This window comes from Salvelinus namaycush, chromosome 8, assembly GCF_016432855.1.
Source record: "Salvelinus namaycush isolate Seneca chromosome 8, SaNama_1.0, whole genome shotgun sequence".
In the NCBI taxonomy this organism is placed as follows: Eukaryota; Metazoa; Chordata; class Actinopteri; order Salmoniformes; family Salmonidae; genus Salvelinus; species Salvelinus namaycush.
In genome coordinates, this window is record NC_052314.1 from 66,328,374 (window position 1) to 66,347,061 (window position 18,688).

The window sequence follows — 18,688 nt, forward strand, 5'->3', positions numbered from 1 at the left end:
AAAGGTGGTTCAACAAAGTACTGAGTAAAAGGTCTGAATACTTATGTAAATATGACATGTTTATTTGTAAAACAAAACAAAAAAAGCCAACATTTTATAACTTTTTTTTTGCTTTGTCTTTATGGGCTATTGTGTGTAGATTGACGAGAAAAAAACTACATTTAATACATTTTAGAATAAGGCTGTAACAACATGTGGAAAAGGTCAAGGGGTGAATAGATTGGGAATGCACTGTATGTCCCTTCCCTATACCTCTGGGGACCTTCCATTGTGACCAAGGGGCAGCAGCTGGAACCATGGACCCATATAGCTGTCCTAACATTTCATCAAGGACCCTTTAAATGCATTTCCATTTCCAATCATCATCTCCTGATTTCACAGCATTTAAATACAATGAAAAATGAATGGCTGACAACTGGGACCCCTGACCTCTAATGCCTGACCCCTGACCTCTAATGCCTGACCCCTGACTCACCCTGAGGACCCGCAGCAGGTTGTTAAAGCGGTCTACTTCCTGTCCGAGGACGGTGGTGAGGGAGTTGAGGCGTCCGTTAGCGTCACGAATAAACAGAGCCTCCGCTGCCTCATCCATATCCAGACACTCTGAGGAGACAGACCGACAGAGAGACAGAACAGACAGACAGAGAGACAGTCAGACAGAGAGACAGACACAGACAGACCGACATAGAGACAGGCAGACAGATCAGACAGACACAGACAGACAGTCAGACAGAGAGACAGACCGACATAGAGACAGTCAGAAAGAGAGACAGACAGACAGAGAGACAGACAGACCGACAGAGAGACAGGCAGACAGATCAGACAGACACAGACAGACAGAGAGACAGTCAGACAGAGAGACAGACCGACATAGAGACAGTCAGAAAGAGAGACAGTCAGAAAGAGAGACAGACAGACCGACAGAGAGACAGGCAGACAGATCAGACAGTGACCACACTATAATGAGTGTAGAGAGACTAACTTTAATTTCAAACCAAAGCAAACATCAAACCGTAAAAGCACCAGAATAAATCAAGCCTGAGACGTGTGTGTGTGTGTGTGTGTGTGTGTGTGTGTGTGTGTGTGTGTGTGTGTGTGTGTGTGTGTGTGTGTGTGTGTGTGTGTGTGTGTGTGTTTTCGTGCGTCTCTCTCTCACCCGGGATCTTGGCGAGGATGGAGTCGGCCAGCTCGTGGACGATCTCATCGTTGCTCTTGCCCCCGCCGCGGGCTGACGAGCGAGGCTGTACCTCCAGGATGGTGTTGATCAGGGTCATAGTCTCCAGACGCTGTACAGACAGACAAGACCTCACCGTTTTAGGGATGACAAGTAACCCACAGGACACAGACAATATACACCTACACTATGTATCCATGTTGTCAGCATCAAAGATAACGTTCTCCTCTTAACTGGCTAAACACATGTTTTGTATTAGTGATCTGACCTCTTCTTTTCAGACAGTACATGAGAAAAATCTGTCAAAACAAATTTGATTTAGGTACTGTATAGTTAATTGTCCCCAAGCCAGTATTAGCCCACTGAGCTAAAGGTCAGAGTATAAAAGCAGAGTGACGTGTCTAACCTGGAAGGCGAGGTTGGCGTTCTCGTGCATACCAAAGATCTCAGGGTCGTCTATGAGAGGAAGGTTCTCTATGTACCTGTTATAGTCACTCAGTCTGTCTGCCTCGGGGGCAAAGTAGACACCTGACACACAGACAGAATACGAACAGTTAGATCTCACTGAACACACACACAACAGTACACACATTTCCCCCGTTTCTCAGATTCAGCAACATTTGTACACATACATTTGCACGCACGCACACACAGTGGTCTTCACCTGAGGTGGAGAAGGTGTACCCTGGGTCCAGGGTGACAGGAGAGAAGAACCGTTTGAGGATGGTGCGGAGACAGCGCTGGTCCCAGGCATCAGTCACCCTGCCTCCGTAGGTTATCTCCCCTGGGGGAGAGAGGGTGAGGGGAGGAGGAGAGGGTGGGGGAGTCATTAGGCACTGAAAGGAAGAACGTGGACACAAACCCGGAGGGGCTACCTCCAGATGAAATGCTCATGTTGGTTTTACGGTCATTCCCCTAATGAACACCACCCACTTTACATCAACCTGCTGTGGAAAACACATGTGCACATTTGGACTCATTCCTATTACAGACAGAGTGGAGCTGGAACAGAGGGTCTGCTGGGTAAATGGAAGGTTCTAATAGAGGTTCTAAACTTTAGTACGCAGAACACGGTGGAACCCAGCGGAACCCTTCTGTCTACCTCTCAGTTATTACACTATGTGAGAGAGGAACAGTTTTATTCAGGATTTTAAAAACTATATCATGCCAGGTTAAACACCAAATTATTTTCAAATTGATCATTTCCGCATACAAAGAACGGTTAAATTAGGAATTAAACAAACATTACAAAGCCTGAAAAAAACTAAACAATGGAAGAAATCAATAATGGGAAAAAAAAATGGCCTCAGGAGCGTATAATCCCCAAAAATATTTTTTAAATGATGTATAATCATAATTAGAAGGTCAAATTTGAAAAGGGGGAAAAACATGATGTCAGTTTAGAGATACTTTTCGTCATGTAGTGTATGTGGACACCTCCTTGTCAAACATTATTCGCAAATCAAATTTTATTGGTCACATGTTATTGCAGGTGTAGCGAAATGCTTGTGTTCCTAGCTACAAAAGTACAGTAGTGTCTAACAATTCACAACAATACCTGCTACTAAACCTCCCAGAACCTCAGGGTATTCCCTGCTACTAAACCTCTCAGAACCTCAGGGTTTTCCCTGCTACTAAACCTCTCAGAACCTCAGGGTCTTCCCTGCTACTAAACCTCTCAGAACCTCAGGGTCTTCCCTGCTACTAAACCTCTCAGAACCTCAGGGTCTTCCCTGCTACTAAACCTCTCAGAACCTCAGGGTCTTCCCTGCTACTAAACCTCTCAGAACCTCAGGGTCTTCCCTGCTACTAAACCTCTCAGAACCTCAAGGTCTTCCCTGCTACTAAACCTCTCAGAACCTCAGGGTATTCCCTGCTACTGAACCTCTCAGAACCTCAGGGTATTCCCTGCTACTGAACCTCTCAGAACCTCAGGGTATTCCTTGCTATTAAACCTCTCAGAACCTCAGGGTCTTCCCTGCTACTAAACCTCTCAGAACCTCAGGGTCTTCCCTGCTACTAAACCTCTCAGAACCCCAGGGTATTCCCTGCTACTAAACCTCTCAGAACCTCAGGGTCTTCCCTGCTACTAAACCTCTCAGAACCTCAGGGTCTTCCCTGCTACTAAACCTCTCAGAACCTCAGGGTCTTCCCTGCTACTAAACCTCTCAGAACCTCAGGGTCTTCCCTGCTACTAAACCTCTCAGAACCTCAGGGTATTCCCTGCTACTAAACCTCTCAGAACCTCAGGGTATTCCCTGCTACTAAACCTCTCAGAACCTCAGGGTCTTCCCTGCTACTAAACCTCTCAGAACCTCAGGGTCTTCCCTGCTACTAAACCTCTCAGAACCTCAGGGTCTTCCCTGCTACTAAACCTCTCAGAACCTCAGGGTATTCCCTGCTACTGAACCTCTCAGAACCTCAGGGTATTCCCTGCTACTAAACCTCTCAGAACCTCAGGGTCTTCCCTGCTACTAAACCTCTCAGAACCTCAGGGTCTTCCCTGCTACTAAACCTCTCAGAACCTCAGGGTCTTCCCTGCTACTAAACCTCTCAGAACCTCAGGGTATTCCCTGCTACTGAACCTCTCAGAACCTCAGGGTCTTCCCTGCTACTGAACCTCTCAGAACCTCAGGGTATTCCCTGCTACTAAACCTCTCAGAACCTCAGGGTCTTCCCTGCTACTAAACCTCTCAGAACCTCAGGGTCTTCCCTGCTGTTAAACCTCTCTGAACCTCAGGGTCTTCCCTGCTACTAAACCTCTCAGAACCTCAGGGTCTTCCCTGCTACTGAACCTCTCAGAACCTCAGGGTCTTCCCTGCTACTAAACCTCTCAGAACCTCAGGGTCTTCCCTTCTACTGAACCTCTCAGAACCTCAGGGTCTTTCCTGCTGCTAAACCTCTCAGAACCTCACAGTGGCCAGCAGTAATGTGATGAATAATGGAGGACCCGGCAGGGAGACAGGCAGGCAGGGAGGCAGGAAGGGAGGGAGACAGGAAGGGAGGCAGGCAGGGAGAGAGGCATGCAGGGAGAGAGGCAGGCAGGGAGACAGGCAGGCAGGGAGGGAGACAGGAAGGGAGGCAGGAAGGGAGGGAGAGAGGCAGGCAGGGAGAGAGGCATGCAGGGAGAGAGGCAGGCAGGGAGACAGGCAGGCAGGGAGGGAGGCAGGCAGGCACGTAAGCAGGGAGGCGGGAAGGGAGGGAGGCAGGAAGGGAGGCAGACAGGGAGACAGGCAGGCAGGGAGGCGGGAAGGGAGACAGGTAGGCAGGGAGGGAGGCAGGCAGGCAGGGAGACAGGCAAGGAGGGAGACAGGCAAGCAGGGAGAGAGGCAGGCAAGGAGACAGGCAAGCAGGGAGGCCGACACACATACAGTCCTACCAGTGATGTAGATGAGAGCATCCCAGGGTATGTGACCAGTCTGACAGTAGAGGTTCTGGTTGAGCAGGGCACACTCTCTGTCGCTGTCGTTGAACTCATAACGGATGTTCCAGCCCAGAGGACCAAACTTCTTCCTCTCCTGCAACACACACTCACCGTTTTAATTCTACTGTCAATCTCAACATCAGTTACAAAGACATAATGAATACAGTAGGAGGTGTGTGTTCTGACCTGTATGACGGCGTGGAAGAAGCAGACTCCAAAGATGATCTTCCTCCACTGGCGTCCCAGGATGTGCTCCTCAAAGAAGTTGTTGGTGATCTCAGTGAACGCCCGGCGCACGTTGGCACGTAGACCCTTAGGAGGCTCGTTGGTCACCTGGCCCACGCACACACACATGTCCACAAGCAAACACACACACACACACGTCCACAAGCAAACACACACACACGTCCACAAGCAAACACACACACACACACACACATCCACAAGCAAACACACACACACACGTCCACAAGCAAACACACACACACACGTCCACAAGCAAACACACACACGTCCACAAGCAAACACACACACACACACACGTCCACAAGCAAACACACGCACATATGACCACAAGCGCACACACACACACACACACACACACACACACACACACACACACACACACACACACACACACACACACACACACACACACACACACACACTCACATATCCATACACACACACACACGTCCACAAGGAAACACACACTCACATATCCATACACACACACACACACACACACACACACACACACACACACACACACACACACACACACACACACACACACACACACACACACACACACACACACACACACACACACACACACATACACACGTCCACACACACACACACATACACACGTCCACACACACACAGACATACACCAGTCCACACATCCACAGACATCCACACACAGATGTGGAAATAAAAGGATAACCAATCAGATAATTCTGAGACATAGACATGCACCCACGCTCAATCACACGGGTTAGGTGTGTGTGTGTGCACACGTGTGTATGCGTCTACAAAGAGCGATGGCCCTACATGTGTGTGTAAGCCGTGTGTGACAGGACTACTCTCTCATGGTTAGGGAAGGCCCTGTGAGGGATATGAAACACTGTCCGGAGTGGCTAAGGTTGAGAGGACAATCTGTCCAAAGACGCAAACAGGAAATATCGGAATTGCTGAGGATCCATAAATATCTCAACAGAGCATTGAGAATCCAATACTGTTTCAATTTAGACAATCCAAGATGATACTCTAGAACTAAGACTGAATTCTAGAACATAAGACTGAGATTGTAGAACCTAAGACTGAGATTGTAGAACCTAAGACTGAGATTGTAGAACCTAAGACTGAGATTGTAGAACCTAAGACTGAGATTGTAGAACCTAAGACTGAGATTGTAGAACCTAAGACTGAGTTTGTAGAACCTAAGACTGAGATTCTAAAACCTAAGACTGAATTCTAGAACCTAAGACTGAGTTTCATCATCTCAGACTGAGTTTCATCATCTAAGACTGAGTTCCATCATCTAAGACTGAGTTTCATCATCTAAGACTGAGTTTCATCATCTAAGACTGAGTTTCATCATCTAAGACTGAGTTTCATCATCTAAGACTGAGTTTCATCATCTGAGACTGAGTTTCATCATCTGAGACTGAGTTCCATCATCTGAGACTGAGTTCCATCATCTGAGACTGAGTTTCATCATCTGAGACTGAGTTTCATCATCTGAGACTGAGTTTCATCATCTGAGACTGAGTTCCATCATCTGAGACTGAGTTTCATCATCTAAGACTGAGTTTCATCATCTGAGACTGAGTTTCATCATCTGAGACTGAGTTCCATCATCTGAGACTGAGTTCCATCATCTGAGACTGAGTTTCATCATCTGAGACTGAGTTTCATCATCTAAGACTGAGTTTCATCATCTAAGACTGAGTTTCATCATCTGAGACTGAGTTTCATCATCTGAGACTGAGTTTCATCATCTGAGACTGAGTTTCATCATCTGAGAATGAGTTCCAGAATCTAAATTGGAATTGTAGAACCTAAATTTGAGTTGTAGAATCAAAGGTCTCTATGTCCTGTGACAGAGTGTAAAAATGAGCGTTACCTTGACAGAGTTTTGGAGGACGGTGACAGGGAACACCTTGGTGGGCATGGAGCTCAGGAACAACCTGAAGTTCTCATGGATCACCGTGTCTAACAGGGAGGAGGTGACAGAATGAGTCAGTAGACATAAACACAGCACACACACACAGGGTCAGTCCAGTCCATAGCGTGTAGAAGAGAGGTCCAGCAGCACAGGACAGCCGCAGGTGCAGTGTGTGTGTGTGAGTACCATTCAAATCCCCATTCACCCTGTGTCCTGACCTAACCACACAGCAACACCTCACACCACCTGATACCAAGGTACATACAGTTGAAGTCGGAAGTTTACATATACTAAGGTTGGAGTCATTAAAACTTGTTTTTCAACCACTCCACAAATTTCTTGTAAACAAACTATAGATTTGGCAAGTCGGTTAGGACATCTACTTTGTTCTATTATATTTATTTATTTATTTTACCTTTATTTAACTAGGCAAGTCAGTTAAGAACAAATTCTTATTTTCAATGACGGCCTCGGAACAGTGGGTTAACTGCCTTGTTCAGGGGCAGAACGACAGATTTTTACCTTGTCAGCTTGGGGATTCGATCTTGTCCAACGCTCTAACCACTAGGCTACCTGCCGCTTGTGTGCATGTCACAAGTAATTTTTCCAACAATTGTTTACAGACAGATTATTTCACTTATAATTCACTGTATCACAATTCCAGTGGGTCAGAAGTTTACATACACTAAGTTGACTGTGCCTGTAAACAGATTGGAAAATTCCAGAAAATGATGTCATGGTTTAAGAAGCTTCTGATAGGCTAATTGACATCATTTGACTCAATTGGAGATGTACCTGTAGATGTATTTCAAGGCCTACCTTCAAACTCAGTGCCTCTTTGCTTGACATCATGGGAAAATCAAAATAAATCAGCCAAGACCTCAGAAAAAAAATTGTAGACCTCCACAAGTCTGGTTCATCCTTAGAAGCAATTTCCAAACGCCTGAAGGTATCACGTCCATCTGTACAAACAATAGTACGCAAGTATAAACACCCATGGGACAATGCAGCCGTCATACCGCTCAGGAAGGAGACGCGTTCTGTCTCCTAGAGATGAACGTACTTTGGTGCGAAAAGTGCGAATCAATCCCTGAACAACTGTAAAGGACCTTGTGAAGATGCTGGAGGAAACAGGTACAAAAGTATCTATATCCACAGTAAAACGAGTCCTATATCGACATAACCTGAAAGGCCGCTCAGCAAGGAGGAAGCCACTGCTCCAAAACCGCCATAAAAAAGCCAGACTACGGTTTGCAACTGCACATGGGGACAACGATCGTACTCTTAGGTGAAATGTCCTCTGGTCTGATGAAACAAAAATAGAACTGTTTGGCCATAATGAACATCGTTATGTATGGAGGAAAAAGGGGGAGGCTTGCAAGCCGAAGAACACCATCCCAACCGTGAAGCACGGGGGTGACAGCATCATGTTGTGGGGGTGCTTTGCTGCAGGAGGGACTGGTGCACTTCACAAAACAGATGGCATCATGAGGCAGGAAAATTATGTGGATATATTGAAGCAACATCTCAAGACATCAGTCAGGAAGTTAAAGCTTGGTTGCAAATGGGTCTTCCAAATGGACAATGACCCCAAGCATACTTCCAAAGTTGTGGCAAAATGGCTTAAGGATAACAAAGTCAAGGTATTGGAGTGGCCATCACAAAACCCTGACCTCAATCCTATAGAAAATGTGTGGGCAGAACTGAAAAAGCGTGTGTGCGAGCAAGGAGGCCTACAAACATGACTCAGTTACACCAGATCTGTCAGGAGGAATGGGTCAAAATTCACCGAACTTATTGTGGGAAGCTTGTAGGGAGTTTAAATATATTTGGCTAAGGTGTATGTAAACTTCCGACTTCAACTGTACAGTACACAGATCTATGGTAATATGATCCCATACCTGGTTGACTGATGTTGTAGTGTGTCTAGATATGTGAACAGTGGTATTCTGTTGTAGTGTGTCTAGATATGTGAACAGTGGTATTCTGTTGTAGTGTGTCTATCCAGTAGATATGTGAACAGTGGTATTCTGTTGTAGTGTGTCTAGATATGTGAACAGTGGTATTCTGTTGTAGTGTGTCTATCCAGTAGATATGTGAACAGTGGTATTCTGTTGTAGTGTGTCTAGATATGTGAACAGTGGTATTCTGTTGTAGTGTGTCTATCCAGTAGATATGTGAACAGTGGTATTCTGTTGTAGTGTGTCTATCCATTAGATATGTGAACAGTGGTATTCTGTTGTAGTGTGTCTATCCATTAGATATGTGAACAGTGGTATTCTGTTGTAGTGTGTCTAGATATGTGAACAGTGGTATTCTGTTGTAGTGTGTCTAGATATGTGAACAGTGGTATTCTGTTGTAGTGTGTCTAGATATGTGAACAGTGGTATTCTGTTGTAGTGTGTCTATCCATTAGATATGTGAACAGTGGTATTCTGTTGTAGTGTGTCTATCCATTAGATATGTGAACAGTGGTATTCTGTTGTAGTGTGTCTAGATATGTGAACAGTGGTATTCTGTTGTAGTGTGTCTAGATATGTGAACAGTGGTATTCTGTTGTAGTGTGTCTATCCATTAGATATGTGAACAGTGGTATTCTGTTGTAGTGTGTCTATCCATTAGATATGTGAACAGTGGTATTCTGTTGTAGTGTGTCTATCCATTAGATATGTGAACAGTGGTATTCTGTTGTAGTGTGTCTAGATATGTGAACAGTGGTATTCTGTTGTAGTGTGTCTAGATATGTGAACAGTGGTATTCTGTTGTAGTGTATCTATCCATTAGATATGTGAACAGTGGTATTCTGTTGTAGTGTGTCTATCCAGTAGATATGTGAACAGTGGTATTCTGTTGTAGTGTGTCTATCCAGTAGATATGTGAACAGTGGTATTCTGTTGTAGTGTGTCTATCCAGTAGATATGTGAACAGTGGTATTCTGTTGTAGTGTGTCTATCCAGTAGATATGTGAACAGTGGTATTCTGTTGTAGTGTGTCTAGATATGTGAACAGTGGTATTCTGTTGTAGTGTGTCTATCCAGTAGATATGTGAACAGTGGTATTCTGTTGTAGTGTGTCTAGATATGTGAACAGTGGTATTCTGTTGTAGTGTGTCTATCCAGTAGATATGTGAACAGTGGTATTCTGTTGTAGTGTGTCTAGATATGTGAACAGTGGTATTCTGTTGTAGTGTGTCTATCCATTAGATATGTGAACAGTGATATTCTGTTGTAGTGTGTCTAGATATGTGAACAGTGGTATTCTGTTGTAGTGTGTCTATCCAGTAGATATGTGAACAGTGGTATTCTGTTGTAGTGTGTCTAGATATGTGAACAGTGATATTCTGTTGTAGTGTGTCTAGATATGTGAACAGTGGTATTCTGTTGTAGTGTGTCTATCCAGTAGATATGTGAACAGTGGTATTCTGTTGTAGTGTGTCTAGATATGTGAACAGTGGTATTCTGTTGTAGTGTGTCTATCCAGTAGATATGTGAACAGTGGTATTCTGTTGTAGTGTGTCTAGATATGTGAACAGTGGTATTCTGTTGTAGTGTGTCTATCCATTAGATATGTGAACAGTGATATTCTGTTGTAGTGTGTCTAGATATGTGAACAGTGGTATTCTGTTGTAGTGTGTCTAGATATGTGAACAGTGATATTCTGTTGTAGTGTGTCTAGATATGTGTACAGTGGTATTCTGTTGTAGTGTGTCTATCCATTAGATATGTGAACAGTGGTATTCTGTTGTAGTGTGTCTATCCATTAGATATGTGAACAGTGGTATTCTGTTGTAGTGTGTCTATCCAGTAGATATGTGAACAGTGGTATTCTGTTGTAGTGTGTCTATCCATTAGATATGTGAACAGTGGTATTCTGTTGTAGTGTGTCTATCCATTAGATATGTGAACAGTGGTATTCTGTTGTAGTGTGTCTATCCATTAGATATGTGAACAGTGGTATTCTGTTGTAGTGTGTCTATCCATTAGATATGTGAACAGTGGTATTCTGTTGTAGTGTGTCTATCCAGTAGATATGTGAACAGTGGTATTCTGTTGTAGTGTGTCTATCCATTAGATATGTGAACAGTGGTATTCTGTTGTAGTGTGTCTATCCATTAGATATGTGAACAGTGATATTCTGTTGTAGTGTATCTAGATATGTGAACAGTGGTATTCTGTTGTAGTGTGTCTATCCATTAGATATGTGAACAGTGGTATTCTGTTGTAGTGTGTCTATCCAGTAGATATGTGAACAGTGGTATTCTGTTGTAGTGTGTCTATCCATTAGATATGTGAACAGTGGTATTCTGTTGTAGTGTGTCTATCCATTAGATATGTGAACAGTGATATTCTGTTGTAGTGTATCTAGATATGTGAACAGTGGTATTCTGTTGTAGTGTGTCTAGATATGTGAACAGTGGTATTCTGTTGTAGTGTATCTATCCATTAGATATGTGAACAGTGGTATTCTGTTGTAGTGTGTCTAGATATGTGAACAGTGGTATTCTGTTGTAGTGTGTCTATCCATTAGATATGTGAACAGTGGTATTCTGTTGTAGTGTGTCTATATATGTGAACAGTGGTATTCTGTTGTAGTGTGTCTATCCAGTAGATATGTGAACAGTGATATTCTGTTGTAGTGTGTCTAGATATGTGAACAGTGGTATTCTGTTGTAGTGTGTCTAGATATGTGAACAGTGGTATTCTGTTGTAGTGTGTCTAGATATGTGAACAGTGATATTCTGTTGTAGTGTGTCTAGATATGTGAACAGTGGTATTCTGTTGTAGTGTGTCTATCCATTAGATATGTGAACAGTGGTATTCTGTTGTAGTGTGTCTATCCATTAGATATGTGAACAGTGGTATTCTGTTGTAGTGTATCTATCCATTAGATATGTGAACAGTGGTATTCTGTTGTAGTGTGTCTATCCATTAGATATGTGAACAGTGGTATTCTGTTGTAGTGTATCTATCCATTAGATATGTGAACAGTGGTATTCTGTTGTAGTGTATCTATCCATTAGATATGTGAACAGTGGTATTCTGTTGTAGTGTGTCTAGATATGTGAACAGTGGTATTCTGTTGTAGTGTGTCTATCCATTAGATATGTGAACAGTGGTATTCTGTTGTAGTGTGTCTAGATATGTGAACAGTGGTATTCTGTTGTAGTGTGTCTAGATATGTGAACAGTGGTATTCTGTTGTAGTGTATCTATCCATTAGATATGTGAACAGTGGTATTCTGTTGTAGTGTGTCTAGATATGTGAACAGTGGTATTCTGTTGTAGTGTGTCTAGATATGTGAACAGTGGTATTCTGTTGTAGTGTGTCTAGATATGTGAACAGTGGTATTCTGTTGTAGTGTGTCTATCCATAAGATGTTGGAGCACCATATGTGAACAGTGACATTCTGTTGACAAACTTCAATCACGCTGTTGGAAAACCATATTTGGACCAAATGATATGTTTCGTCTAGGGGCAGTAGGTGGGAATACAGTGGTCTGCTCCAGTGCCTAAACTACAGTGTAGGATGTCATATACTGTGTAGGGAATATGGTCAATATAAATGGTGCGTGTGTCTGTGTGTAGGGTGTGTGTGTGTAGTGTGTGTGTGTGTTTAGGGTGTCTGTGTGTAGGGTGTGTGTGTGTGTGTGTGTGTGTGTGTGTGTGTGTGTGTGTGTGTGTGTGTGTGTGTGTGTGTGTGTGTGTGTGTGTGTGTGTGTGTATAGTGTGTGTGTGTGTGTGTTTAGGGTGTGTGTGTGTTTAGGGTGTATGTGTGTAGGGTGTGTGTGTGTCTGTGTGTAGGGTGTGTGTGGGTAGTGTGTGTGTGTTTAGTGTGTCTGTGTGTAGGGTGTGTGTGTGTGTGTGTGTGTTTAGGGTGTCTGACCCGGCTCAGTGAAGGTCTTGATAAGTTCCTCCATGGCTAACATCCAGGACACAGCCAGGTGACAGTTCTGGAGGAAGATCCAGTTGCCACTCTTCAGAGCTTCCAGAATCATCTTCTCAGCTATAGGACCCTGACCCTGACCCAGAGAGATAGACCTCACCCTGGAGAGAGAGACAGAGGGTTAATACTGAGAGACAGAGGGTTAATACTGAGAGACAGAGGGTTAATACTGAGAGACAGAGGGTTAATACTGAGAGACAGAGGGTTAATACTGAGAGACAGAGGGTTAATACTGAGAGACAGAGGGTTAATACTGAGAGACAGAGGGTTAATACTGAGAGACAGAGTGTTAATACTGAGAGACAGAGGGTTAATACTGAGAGACAGAGGGTTAATACTGAGAGACAGAGGGTTAATACTGAGAGACAGAGGGTTAATACTGAGAGACAGAGGGTTAATACTGAGAGACAGAGGGTTAATACTGAGGGACAGAGAGGACCCTGACCTAGAGAGAGATTTTTATTTATTTATTTTTCATTGATCCTTTATTTAACTAGGCAAGTCAGTTAAGAACAAATTCTTATTTACAATGATGGCCTACACCAGCCAAACTCGGACACATGATGAGAAAGAAGGACAAGTTGTTAATACTGAGATACAGGAGACGGACATAGAGAGGGGAACAGTCTCAGAGAGGGGGACAGGGGTACCCAACTACCCCTCCCTCCCTCCCTCCCCCGTCACCTCCCCCCTTCTCCTCCATCCTCCCTCTGTCCCACCCCCTCACCTGTCCAGGTACCCCCTCACCTGTCCAGGTATCCCCTCACCTGTCCAGGTACCCCCCCACCTGTCCAGGTATCCCCTCACCTGTCCAGGTATCCCCTCACCTGTCCAGGTATCCCCTCACCTGTCCAGGTATCCCCTCTCCTTGGCGAAGCGTTGGAAGGCTCCCATGGGGTCTGATCCGGTACTGAGGATGAAGACCAGGGGGGTGGAGGGAGACATGTCACTGTAGAGAGTGGCCAGGTCAACAGGAGGGTTCTCTACAAACTGTTTCCCCAGGCTCACGATCACAAACTCTGTCACCGCAAACACCACCTAGAGGGAGGGAGGGAGAGAGAGTGGCAGGGAGAGTAAGTCAATTTCCTCTGGCTATCTACTCTGATTTCAGAGTACTCTCCTCTTGAGCGTGTCAGAGAGCAGAATAACTGAATTTACAAACGTTCAACACCTGCTGAATATGGCCGCTGTCAGCAAACGTTGGCAAAAAAACATAATTAAAATGTTGCCAGTAGCACAGTTACAGTCACCAACACTCAGGATAACATGAAACCAGCCGAACCAGCTCTGCTCGAGGAAAATGATCAGAGTGAGGTGTTCTCTCATTATGTGTCTGGAAGTAGCTAGCAAGCTAGCCAACGTTAGCCAGTCAGCTTGGGTGGTTGACGGTAGTTGTGAGGTCAGAATGCTGGGATCAACCCTCGTCCTCGCGCCAGAGAGTCCAGTGTGCTCTGAACGCTCCGAGAGACAAACGCTCTGAATTTACCAACGTACAATCTGACAACGCTCTTAATTTACCAACGCACAATCTGACAACGCTCTGAATTTACCAACGCACAATCTGACAACGCTCTGAATTTACCAACGTACAATCTGACAACGCTCTGAATTACCAACGTACAATCTGACAACGCTCTGAATTTACCAACATACAATCTGACAACGCTCTGAATTACCAATGTACAATCTGACAACGCTCTGAATTTACCAACGTACAATCTGACAACGCTCTGAATTTACCAACGTACAATCTGACAACGCTCTGATTTACCAACGTACAATCTGACAACGCTCTGAATTTACCAACGTACAATCTGACAACGCTCTGAATTTACCAAAGTACAATCTGACAACGCTCTGAATTTACCAACGTACAATCTGACAACGCTCTGAATTTACCAACGTACAATCTGACAACGCTGTGAATTTACCAACGTACAATCTGACAACGCTCTGAATTTACCAACGTACAATCTGACAACGCTCTGAATTTACCAATGTACAATCTGACAACGCTCTGATTTACCAACGTACAATCTGACAACGCTCTGAATTTACCAACGTACAATCTGACAACGCTCTGATTTACCAACGTACAATCTGACAACGCTCTGAATTTACCAACGTACAATCTGACAACGCTCTGAATTACCAACGTACAATCTGACAACGCTCTGAATTTACCAACGTACAATCTGACAACGCTCTGAATTTACCAACGTACAATCTGACAACGCTCTGAATTACCAATGTACAATCTGACAACGCTCTGAATTTACCAACGTACAATCTGACAACGCTCTGATTTACCAACGTACAATCTGACAACGCTCTGAATTTACCAACGAACAATCTGACAGCGCTCTGAATTTACCAACGTACAATCTGACAACGCTCTGAATTTACCAACGAACAATCTGACAACGCTCTGATTTACCAACGTACAATCTGACAACGCTCTGATTTACCAACGTACAATCTGACAACGCTCTGAATTTACCAACGTACAATCTGACAACGCTCTGAATTACCAACGTACAATCTGACAACGCTCTGATTTACCAACTTACAATCTGACAACGCTCTGAATTTACCAACGAACAATCTGACAGCGCTCTGAATTTACCAACGTACAATCTGACAACGCTCTGAATTTACCAACGTACAATCTGACAACGCTCTGATTTACCAACGTACAATCTGACAACGCTCTGAATTTACCAACGTACAATCTGACAACGCTCTGAATTTACCAACGTACAATCTGACAACGCTCTGATTTACCAACGTACAATCTGACAACGCTCTGAATTTACCAACGTACAATCTGACAACGCTCTGATTTACCAACGTACAATCTGACAACGCTCTGAATTTACCAACGTACAATCTGACAACGCTCTGAATTTACCAACGTACAATCTGACAACGCTCTGAATTTACCAACGTACAATCTGACAACGCTCTGATTTACCAACGTACAATCTGACAACGCTCTGAATTTACCAACGAACAATCTGACAGCGCTCTGAATTTACCAACGTACAATCTGACAACGCTCTGAATTTACCAACGTACAATCTGACAACGCTCTGAATTTATTTATTTTTAAGAACACACCCTAAACAAAATGGATGGATAAACATAACTGCAGATATCGCTGTATGGCCTGAAGGGCAACTTCTATCAAATATGACCATTGATATACAACATACAATGAGATGCCAAGAAAACTGGTAGCCCTTTCACCATCACAAGCAGACTGATACACACACACACACACACACACACACACACACACACACACACACACACACACACACACACACACACACACACACACACACACACACACACACACACACACACACACACACACACACACACAACCCCCACTACCTTCTCCTCCATGAAGCTCTTGATGAGCACCAGTTTCTGGAAGGCCCCCAGTCTCTGATCCCAGTGACCCCTGACCCCGTCTGCCTGCTCCTTCTCTTCTTCAGACATCTCCTCTGAGTAGGGAGGCAACTGGGAGTCAGACACGTAGCCCTGCCAGTTCTCTGGGTTGAAACACACTTCCAGACGACCTGGGAACACACACTCCAATATTCATCTACCGTACTTCTGTAGCTAGGTAGAGAGTGAATTCAGAAACATTGTAAAAGAGGCTCCATTGACAACATTAGCAGATTACAAAGTAGTGGTAATCTCTAGGTTATTTTAGCTGTGTGTTACTACTCTACATAGTGGTAATCTCTAGGTTATTTTAGCTGTGTGTTACCACTCTACCTAGTGGTAATCTCTAGGTTATTTTAGCTGTGTGTAACCACTCTACCTTGTGGTAATCTCTAGGTTATTTTAGCTGTGTGTTACCACTCTACCTAGTGGACATCTCTAGGTTATTTTAGCTGTATGTTACCACTCTAACTAGTGGTAATCTCTAGGTTATTTTAGCTGTGTGTTACTACTCTACCTAGTGGACATCTCTAGGTTATTTTAGCTGTGTGTTACCACTCTACCTAGTGGTAATCTCTAGGTTATTTTAGCTGTGTGTAACCACTCTACCTAGTGGACATCTCTAGGTTATTTTAGCTGTGTGTTACCACTCTACCTAGTGGTAATCTCTAGGTTATTTTAGCTGTGTGTTACTACTCTACCTAGTGGACATCTCTAGGTTATTTTAGCTGTGTGTTACCACTCTACCTAGTGGTAATCTCTAGGTTATTTTAGCTGTGTGTTACCACTCTACCTAGTGGTAATCTCTAGGTTATTTTAGCTGTGTGTTACCACTCTACCTAGTGGTAATCTCTAGGTTATTTTAGCTGTGTGTTACCACTCTACCTAGTGGTAATCTCTAGGTTATTTTAGCTGTGTGTTACCACTCTACCTAGTGGTAATCTCTAGGTTATTTTAGCTGTGTGTTACCACTCTACCTAGTGGTAATCTCTAGGTTATTTTAGCTGTGTGTTACCACTCTACCTAGTGGTAATCTCTAGGTTATTTTAGCTGTGTGTTACCACTCTACCTAGTGGACATCTCTAGGTTATTTTAGCTGTGTGTTACCACTCTACCTAGTGGACATCTCTAGGTTATTTTAGCTGTGTGTTACCACTCTACCTAGTGGACATCTCTAGGTTATTTTAGCTGTGTGTTACCACTCTACCTAGTGGACATCTCTAGGTTATTTTAGCTGTGTGTTACCACTCTACCTAGTGGACATCTCTAGGTTATTTTAGCTGTGTGTTACCACTCTACCTAGTGGACATCTCTAGGTTATTTTAGCTGTGTGTTACTAGCTGTGTGTTACCACTCTACCTAGTGGACATCTCTAGGTTATTTTAGCTGTGTGTTACCACTCTACCTAGTGGACATCTCTAGGTTATTTTAGCTGTGTGTTACCACTCTACCTAGTGGTAATCTCTAGGTTATTTTAGCTGTGTGTTACTACTCTACCTAGTGGTAATCTCTAGGTTATTTTAGCTGTGTGTTACCACTCTACCTAGTGGTAATCTCTAGGTTATTTTAGCTGTGTGTTACCACTCTACCTAGTGGACATCTCTAGGTTATTTTAGCTGTGTGTTACCACTCTACCTAGTGGACATCTCTAGGTTATTTTAGCTGTGTGTAACTACTCTACCTAGTGGACATCTCTAGGTTATTTTAGCTGTGTGTAACTACTCTACCTAGTGGACATCTCTAGGTTATTTTAGCTGTGTGTAACCACTCTACCTAGTGGACATCTCTAGGTTATTTTAGCTGTGTGTAACTACTCTACCTAGTGGACATCTCTAGGTTATTTTAGCTGTGTGTAACTACTCTACCTAGTGGTGATCTCAAGGTTATTTTAGCTGTGTGTAACTACTCTACCTAGTTTTATAGAGATGGGTGTCTAGGTTATTTTAGCTGTGTGTTACCACTCTACCTAGTGGTAATCTCTCGGTTATTTTAGCTGTGTTACTCTACCTAGTTTTATAGAGATAGGTGTCTAGGTTATTTTAGCTGTGTTACTACTCTACCTAGTTTTATAGAGATGGGTGTCTAGGTTATTTTAGCTGTGTTACTACTCTAACTAGTTTTATAGATATGGGTGTCTAGGTTATTTAAGCTGTGTTACCACTCTACCTAGTGCAAATCTCTAGGTTATTTTAGCTGTGTTACTCTACCTAGTTTTATAGAGATGGGTGTCTAGGTTATTTTAGCTGTGTTACTACTCTAACTAGTTTTATAGATATGGGTGTCTAGGTTATTTAAGCTGTGTTACCACTCTACCTAGTGCAAATCTCTAGGTTATTTTAGCTGTGTTACTCTACCTAGTTTTATAGAGATGGGTGTCTAGGTTATTTTAGCTGTGTTACTACTCTACCTAGTTTTATAGAGATGGGTGTCCAGGTTATTTAAGCTGTGTTACTACTCTACCTAGTTTTATAGAGATGGGTGTCCAGGTTATTTAAGCTGTGTTATTACTCTACCTAGT

General features: G+C 43.5%; 1 protein-coding gene across 1 annotated transcript in view; it reads right to left on the reverse strand.

Moving 5' to 3' along the window:
- dnah6 (dynein, axonemal, heavy chain 6) overlaps positions 1-18,688 on the reverse strand; it is a 168,135-nt gene that overhangs the window by 13,847 nt on the left and 135,600 nt on the right. The window contains exons 58-67 of the mRNA XM_038999073.1: positions 16,114-16,301; positions 13,562-13,752; positions 12,655-12,815; positions 6,730-6,818; positions 4,785-4,931; positions 4,554-4,692; positions 1,839-1,958; positions 1,581-1,702; positions 1,157-1,286; positions 476-603 (exon numbers count right to left, since the gene is read on the reverse strand). Of these exons, the coding sequence (XP_038855001.1) occupies positions 476-603; positions 1,157-1,286; positions 1,581-1,702; positions 1,839-1,958; positions 4,554-4,692; positions 4,785-4,931; positions 6,730-6,818; positions 12,655-12,815; positions 13,562-13,752; positions 16,114-16,301 (1,415 nt within the window). The remainder of the gene's footprint in view (positions 1-475; positions 604-1,156; positions 1,287-1,580; positions 1,703-1,838; positions 1,959-4,553; positions 4,693-4,784; positions 4,932-6,729; positions 6,819-12,654; positions 12,816-13,561; positions 13,753-16,113; positions 16,302-18,688) is intronic.